Source organism: Carlito syrichta, unplaced genomic scaffold (assembly GCF_000164805.1).
Source record: "Carlito syrichta isolate Samal-C Ts95f unplaced genomic scaffold, Tarsius_syrichta-2.0.1 Scaffold273786, whole genome shotgun sequence".
Classification (NCBI taxonomy): Eukaryota; Metazoa; Chordata; class Mammalia; order Primates; family Tarsiidae; genus Carlito; species Carlito syrichta.
The window spans coordinates 15,825-24,139 of record NW_007217882.1 but is presented as its reverse complement, the minus strand read 5'-3'; the positions used below and the strand labels follow the sequence as shown (position 1 = coordinate 24,139).

Sequence of the window (8,315 nt, the reverse complement as noted above, 5' to 3'; positions counted from 1 at the left end):
TCAGCTTCCGAGTAGCCAGAATTACAGGCATGCGCTACCATGCCCAGCTGATTTTTTGATTTACTGTAGAGATAAGGTCTCGCCAAGTTGCCCAGGCACGTCTTGAACCCTCAGGCTCAGGCAATCCACTCACCTCAGCCTCCCAAAGCGCGGGATTACAGGCTGAGCCACCAAGCCCAGCTTAATTTTTCTTTCATTTCTGTTATTTCACTAAGAGTTATTATATAAACAGTTTTTATTAACCAAAAGGAGTGAAAAAGCCCTGTGTGCATCTAGCCCACATTCATTACTACTAAGTTTTATTAAATCAGGTTTTTATTTATTTTTTTATTTTTATTTTTTTGAGTTGGAGTCTCACTCTGTCGCCCAGACTGGAGTGCAGTGGCACACTGCCAGCCACCGCAGCCTCGACCTGCTGGGCTCCGGCGATCCTTCCGCCTCAGCCTTCCAAGTAACTGGAACTACAGGTGTACTACCATGCCCGGCTAATTTTTGATTTATTGTAGAGATAAGGTCTCACCAAGTTGCCCAGGCGGGTCTTGAACCCACGGGCTCAGGCAATCCACTCACCTTGGCCTCCCAAAGCGCTGGGTTTACAAGCTGAGCTACGAGCCCAGCCTTTAATCAGGTTTTAAAAAATGTATTGTTTTAGAGATTAGGTATTGCTATCTTGCCCAGGCTGGCCTTGAACTTCTAGGCTCAAGTGATCTTCCCTTCTTGGCCTCCCATGTAGCTGGGACAACAAGTACATGCCACCATGTTGACTTATTCATTCAGTTTTGAAGTTTCTTTGTTTTAAAAGTTCCAGAGTATGAGCACAACTAACATAATTAAACCTGAATCACTAACATTTCCCCCTAAAAAATCTTTCATGTTAATTTCCATCTATATTGTAGGCTCTTAGCAGGTTACTTAGTTTTTTCCACAAAGTCAAAAATGAAATATCCATGAGTACATAAGCATAAGATCTTTTTTGGAAAATACAGGTTATTTGGTTTTTTTAGCCACTCTGGCAAATAACAACCTCAGTTCCTTTAAATGTATTTATACTTATAGTGCTTACTTACAGGAAATAATTTGCATTCCAAATTTTTAAACTTGCTATTTCCACAATCACAACGAAAATTTCTGAAGAAAAGAGAGACAGTTTTATTTTTCTTTTAATGGTAATGGAGTACTCTTTAAACTCAAATAATAGACTTTTCCCATTACAACTTATTTCTAGGATCTAAAAGATAGCTTTTAGTTGCCATTCATGTATCCAATCTGGAATTTCTTCAAGCACATAATAAAAGATTTTACAATTCTGGAAGTTACTAAGTATAAAGACAAACATCTACACCACACACAAACATATAAGTAAAATAATGGTAGATAAGGATGAGCAGTTTGAGCTTGTACCATAATTAAATCTATATATATATATATATATATATATATATATATATATATATATATATATTTTTTTTTTTTTTTTTTTTTTTTTTGAGTCGGAGTCTTACTTTGTCACCCAGGCTAGAGTGCAGTGGCACGCTGCTTACGGCCACTGCAGCCTCCACCTGCTGGGTTCAGGCAATCCTTCCGTCTCAGTCTTCCAAGTAGCTGCAATTACAGGCTCCCAGGACCACCCCCAGCTAATTTTTCTTGGTTTATTGTAAAGATGAGGTCTCACCAAGTTGCCCAGGCTAGTCTCAAACCATTGGCTCAGCCTCCCAAAGTGCTGGGATTATAGACATGAGCCACCGTGCCCGGCTTCATAATTATATTTTAAAAAGCCCTACGGAAAAATAACTCTCCAATTATACTATATAAAATAATCATGTTAAATTTCACTAGAGACAACTACCTAGAATGAAAAAACAAGATTAAAAAAAAAGTGTACTTGGGAAAGTCTAAATATTTAGAAAGCATTCAGCAATCTCAGACTGTGTTTACCTTTTTGTGTATAGCTCAAATAGTTTATGACTTCCATGACATTCATAACTGCAAGCTAGGCAAATTCCTGCTGGTTCTTCTCCCTCTGGGGTGCAAGTACTACAGGCATATAGTGCTTGTCTCTTTACTGAGCCCTAAAAGACAGTCCCAAAATGGAAAAGAGAGAATAAATTAATGAGACAACATAGTTACCTAACACTCACACTACGACCTGAACAATAATTAAAATCAGATTATCTGTGGTCAAGATCTTCCTTTAAAAACACTTTAAACTATTTTAAAAGTTTATACAAGAGTATCAATCAAAACATCATTCATGTTTAATGTCTACACTAGTGCTTGTTTTCATACAAGCACATTTTTTCTTAAAGTAAAAGGAAGTTTAAATTTGTCAGCTGTGAACAAGTTGATCTGTTTAATCATTTTAACATATGAAAATGTGGGAGAATGTGTCTAGGTTTATGTAAGTAATATCACACTTCAATTTTGGAAAATGTTTGTAAATCCACCAAAGAGGAAATCAACACATACAAAGAATCCCTTTGATCCTGAAGAGATGCATGCTAAAATAATTAGAGGTATAGTGCCATAAAGTCTGCAATTTATTTTTAAATAGTTCAAAATTTTAACAATGCAAATTGTATTATATTGCTGAGAGAAAGAAAAGTGACAAAAATGTTAAAAAGTGAATACATGTGAGAGGTATACAGATGTTCACAATAATATTCTTTCTTTTTTGTGAGATAGGGGTCTCACTCTGTTGCCCAGGATGGAGTGACACAATCATAGCTCACTGCAGCCTCGAACTCCTGGGCTCAGCAATCCTCCCACCTCAGTCTCCCAAGTAGCTGGGATTACAGGCACCACCATACCCACTAATTTTTAAAATTTTTGTACAGATGAGGTCTTACTGTGTTGCCCAGGCTGGTCTCAAACTCCTGGCCTCAAGCAATCCTCCTAGCCCAGTCTCCCAAAGCACTGGGATTACAGGCATGAGCTACCACATCCAGTCCTATTCTTTCAACTCATCTATAGATTTAAAATGTTTGAAAATTTAAAGTTAAAGGAAAAACAGGCAAAACTTTCAGAAATCTTGATAATGGTTATCCTTCTCTAGGAAGGAGAGAGACACACAGGGAGGCTTCTCGGATGCCAGAAATGTTCTATTTCTTGATCTGGGTGGTGGGTACATGTACACTTTCCAGCTGTATTCATAATTTGTGCAAATTTCCATATTTTTTTTACTATAATAAAAAGAAAAATTTAAGTAAGTCCATTTCATAAATTTAACTATATTTCAAAAATAGCTTACATATAGACAAGACTTTTTTTAAAAGGAAAGAAGGGGAAAAGTTTTTGTGGTGACAAAAGGTTTTAAAATACCAGCCAGCATTTAGTACTATGTCTAGATATCGGGTTATACAACAATCTAACCACCTTGAAGCGTAAACTCAACTTGGACTACAATGACAAATGGTATTATGATCTCAGTTCATACCACAAAATGAATGCAAGTCTTTCTCCTCATCGCCCCGTGTTCCACTCCAACCCTGCCTGGGTAAACTTTCTTCCTCCTGCCAGTTCTCATCCCTTGTTAATTTCCCTAACTACCTTTTTCCATGTTTGTACCTAGAAATATAGATGGGTCAACACTACATCACACCTCCTCACACCCTTGTTCACAACTCTTCCAAAGCCAAACAGATCCTCCTCTCCCCATCCCCTTTTCAAGATCCACCTGCTGTTTTTTCCGGTCTATTTCCAGGGCAGAGAGGGCAGACTAAAGACAGACACAGCACTTGCTTTGTTGTGCCCTCCTCCCGCAAAAAAGTACCGGCTAGCACTTGTCAAACTACATTGCAGAGGAACCAGCTGCTAAGAAGCCCACCCTGTACGGGGAGATTTTCAAATCCAAAGCTCGTTAGCTCCTCTGGGACTCCCCTACTCGGCCCCTAATAAATAAATACTATTAGGATGCGAAAAGTAGGATAAAGATGTCTGGATTTGAGAAATCGTAGGGATGGTTTCGTGAAAAGCAGCAGGGGCACCAGGAAGAGACGAAGCGAAGGTCAGAGCCGCTGCTCCAGGGTCAAATCCTGGAGGGGCTGGGCGGAGTTCAAGTGAAGGAGGAGGCCCCTGCTGGACAGAGAGAAGGAAGCCCAGGAGGCTGAGGATACAAGGGCAGCGGGCTTGGGATGAAGAAGCCTAAAATATATTCCCCGCGGGGCAAGCGGGGGCGGGGACACATAGCATCAATAAGAGTACCTGATCTCAAACCAGGCAAAGTGGGAACCAAAGGGAGGCCCAAACTTCACCTGTACGATGACCACTTGTATACCTAATCCTGAATTGTACCCCATATCTTTAAAATAAAATTTTTAAAAAGCTGGCCGGGCGCGGTGGCTCACGCCTATAATCCTAGTATTTTGGGAGGCCGAGGTGAGAGGATGGCCTGAGACCAGCCTGGACAACTTAGCGAGACCTCATCTCTAGAATAAATCCAAAAATTAGCCGGGCATGGTGGCGCGTGCCTGTAGTTCCAGCAGCTTGGAAGTCTGAAGCGGAAGGGTCACCTGATCCCAGTAGATCGAGGGTGCGGTGGCCGTAAGTTCATACCACAAAATGAATGCCACTGCGCTCCACCTGGACGACAGAGTGAGACTCCAACTCAAAAAATAAAAAATTTTTTAAAAATTTTTAAAGCCTAAAACGAACGGCGGTCCCGGACCACCACAGGCGGGAACAGGGAAAGCCCGCCCGCGAAGAGAAAATACAGCTGGGGCCAGGGAAGACGAGGCCCGGGCCGCGCGCCCACCTGCGAGTAGGAGCACTTCTCGGAGTCGCTGCCACCCAGGACAGCGCACGCCTCATTCTCCAGCTCCTCGTCCTCTTCGAGTACGTCGACCAACGATACCACCGGTTCCAGCTCCGACTGCCGCCCAGCGGGACCCTCAGCCCCCGCCATCCTCAACTGTCAGCCGGGCAGCGGTTCGTCCCCGGCGGAGGCGGGAAAAGGGGCCGCGAGGGGCGTGGCCGGAGGAGGCGGGGCCGGAGCATCAGGAACCAATCGCAAAGGAAAAAAGCTAAGCAAGGGGGAGGAGCGACTTCCGACAAGCGGAAGTCACTCCTCTCTCTTCTCTTGCCTGCGGTGGTTTCCGCTTCCGGGTGGCGCTTTCCTGTGGCGCGCTCTTGAAGCTTAACGGTCGCCATGGAGCTATTGGGAGAGTACGTCGGGCAGGAGGGGCAGCAACAGAAGCTGCGGGCGTCATGTGAGGCGCCAAAGGACGCCGACCGTTTCCAGGGCTTGTTGTCCGGCGTGGCCCAGATGAAGGAGCAGGTAGCCGAGTTATTCGGCCCCCTGATACAGCGGGAAGCGCAGCACCAGGTGGCGACGTCTCCAGACGAGGCCTTGGACGGTGAGCTCTGAGACTGCTGGAGCTACAGGAGGGCGGGGCGGACGCCCAGGGAAGATCGGCTTGGGGAACCCTTGTAGAGTGGCAGACTTGGAGAAAGGGAGCCTCGGGGAAAGAAAGATTGCATCTAAAAGTTATTGGCGCTCCTCGCCGTGGTTATCTGGGTGCTTCTGCTCAGGCGTTAACTCCCAGGAATTCCTTTACCACATCCCAGTTTTGAAGGTGAAGTTTAACCGCCTTCATTTTTGAAAAATTTTCTTGAATTCAAAAATAGGTAAATACATTTTGACTTCTTTGAGCTGAAAAAGTCAAGGGCTAGATGTTGGAGGCAGGATTTACTATTCTGTAGAGAAGCTTCAACTGTACTTTCCTTTCCATCTTGGGAATTACATCTTAATACTGTAGATGTTCACTGTAATCAGTAAGAACAATAACAAACGCTGGCTAGAAGATGAAGAAATTGGAGACCTTATCATTGTAGGTGGAAATGTAAAATGGTGTACTTACTTGGAAAAAAACAGTTTGGTAGATCCTCAAAAAGTTAGCATAAATTTACCATATGACCTAGCAGTTCCACTGCTAGTCCTCTCAAAAGAACTTACATTCACACAAGAACTTATCTAAGAGTGTTTTCAGCAGCATTATTTATAGTAGCTAAAAAGTGGAAACAACAATTAGCAGGGCATGGTGGCACACCTGTATTCCCAAGCTACTTAGGAGGCTGAGGTGGGAGGATTGCTTGAGTTTGAGGCTGCAGTGAATTGTGATCATGCTACTGCACTCCATTAGCTGATGTGTACATAAACAAAATGTGGTATACCCATATAATGGAATAGTATTAACAATAAAAATAAATGAAGTATTGAGGTGTATTACAACATGAATGAACCCTGCAAACATTATGCTAAGTGAAAGAAGCCAGACACAAAGGGGCATACATACTGTATGGTTTCGTTTATATGATTGTCCAGAATAGACAGAGATAGAGTAGATTAGTAAGCCAGGAGCAGTGATGCAGAGGATGAGGCAGGAGGATCACTTGAAACCAGGAGTTCAAGTCCAGCCTGGGCAACATAGCAAAACCCTGTCTCTAAAAAAAAAATTAAGGGGGGAAAAAAGAATAGCAGTTGCCCAGAGCTGAGAGGAAAGAATAGTGACTGTTAATGGGTATAACTTTTGTTTCTTGAAGTGATGAATGTGTTCTGAAATTAGTGGAGATGATTGCACAAGCTAGTGGATACACTAGGAACCACTAAACTGCACTTTAAAATAGTTAATTTTATGCTAGATGAATTAATATCTCTCAAAAAATGATAGAAAAGAAAGATTTTAAACACAGAAATTCCCGAAGTTATTTTAATCTAAAATGTTCATGGTTTCATTAATCTCTAAAGTGAAATAATCATTCTAGATATATTTCTTTCAACCACTGAACATATTGTCATACAACAAATATTTATTTTAAAAGGTGATGATGAAGATGATACAGAAGATGAAAATAACAGCACTAACTCAGATGGACCATCTGCAAAACGGCCAAAACCACCGTCTTAATAATAGGCTTTTTGAAATTTAAAAGACTGCTATCACTTCCTAATTATCACACAATGACATTTTTTATTTTATTTTATTTATTTTGTTGTTGTTGTTGTGGAGTCTCACTCAGTCTCCCAGACTGGAGTGCAGTGGCCGCTCCCGGCCACCGCAGCCTCGACCTGCTGGGCTCCAGTGATCCTTCCACTTCAGCCTTCCAAGTAGCTGGAACTACAGGTGCGCACTACCACATCCGGCTACACAATGACATTTAAGGAAGACTTGTATTCTAATTTGGAAAAACATTTGTTTTGTTCTCCTGGGACAATTTTGTCAAAGAGAAAACTGGTTTTTCTGTTTCTAGCAAAGATGATAAATATTTAGAAATAGAATCTGTTTTCTTGAGTGAGAAATAAATTTTGGGCCACAGAAATAAAATAGAACATTTAATAATGTATAAAATCCTCTTAATTTGGCAACTGAATTTTTATTATTGTTTTATATTTTTAAAATAACCACTGAATGTGTGATGTCTGCATCTTTTAGTTTTTACTTCTGTTTCAAAGAGGCTCATGGGCAAAAACATTTCAAAGAGCTGACAAGCAAGTGGTGAAAATTGGGTGTTAGATGTAAAAATGTTATTTATAAATAAAAGGAAACTAAAGGAATAGAAATACTGAAGAAAAAGGAGAATCCTTGAGAGAGACCCAGGAAACTTTGAATTCATATCCACAAACAATATACAGATATTCTGAGATGATGTCAGTTAATGAATGTAGATTAAGAGAGCCAGATGGGATATGTTTTGTGCTGTGTTGTGGTATGCATGCAAGTACAGATATAAAGCCATAAGTAAATACTATGTATTCACTGTAACTTAGAATTCCTCTCCTCCTGTAGCCATACTTTGATTTCGCTTTTAAAAAGACTGTTAGACGAGACCTCATCTCTACAATAAAATAAAAAAATCAGCCGGGCGTGGTAGCGTGGGCCTGTAATTCTGGCTACTCGGAAGGCTGAGACGGAAGGATCACCGGAGCCCAGCAGGTCGAGGCTGCAGTGACCAGGAGCGGCCACTGCACTCCAGTCTGGGCGACAGAGTGACACTCCAACTCAAAAAAAAAAAGACTGTTAGATAACAGCCGGGCGCAGTGGCTTATGTCTGTAATCCCAGTACTTTGGGAGGCTGAGGTGAGAGGATTGCCTGAGCCCACAGGTTCGAGCAAGACCTCATCTCTACAATAAATCCAAAAATTAGCCGGGCGTGGTAGCATGTCCCTGTAGTTCTCGTTACTTGAAAGGCTGAGGCGGAAGAATCGCCTGATCCCAGCAGGTCTAGGCCGCGTTGGCGATGAGCGTGCCACTGCACTCCAGCTTGGGCGACAGAGTGAGACTCTGACTCAAAAAAAAAAAAAAAAAATTGGCCAGGTGTGG

The 8,315-nt window shown here is 42.0% G+C and overlaps 2 protein-coding genes across 4 annotated transcripts in view; one reads left to right on the top strand and one right to left on the bottom strand.

Moving 5' to 3' along the window:
- Positions 1 to 5,125, bottom strand: part of UBR7 (ubiquitin protein ligase E3 component n-recognin 7 (putative)) — a 22,149-nt gene extending 17,024 nt beyond the window's left edge. Inside the window, exons 1-3 of one of the 3 annotated variants that reach the window (XM_008052373.2) lie at positions 4,751 to 5,125; positions 1,936 to 2,069; positions 1,068 to 1,128 (exon numbers count right to left, since the gene is read on the bottom strand). In XM_008052373.2, coding sequence (XP_008050564.1) covers positions 1,068 to 1,128; positions 1,936 to 2,069; positions 4,751 to 4,900 — 345 coding nt within the window. In that variant the 5' untranslated portion in view covers positions 4,901 to 5,125. The remainder of the gene's footprint in view (positions 1 to 1,067; positions 1,129 to 1,935; positions 2,070 to 4,750) is intronic. The other 2 variants (XM_008052372.1, XM_021709690.1) reach the window with 2 other exon arrangements.
- Positions 5,126 to 5,128: 3 nt separating this feature from the next.
- Positions 5,129 to 7,858, top strand: GON7 (GON7, KEOPS complex subunit homolog). The gene is made up of 3 exons (XM_008052371.2): positions 5,129 to 5,351; positions 6,817 to 6,960; positions 7,151 to 7,858. The coding sequence occupies exons 1-2, from the start codon at positions 5,144 to 5,146 to the stop codon at positions 6,900 to 6,902; spliced, it is 294 nt and encodes a 97-aa protein (XP_008050562.1). The 5' UTR covers positions 5,129 to 5,143; the 3' UTR covers positions 6,903 to 6,960; positions 7,151 to 7,858.
- The last annotated feature ends 457 nt before the right edge of the window (positions 7,859 to 8,315 follow it).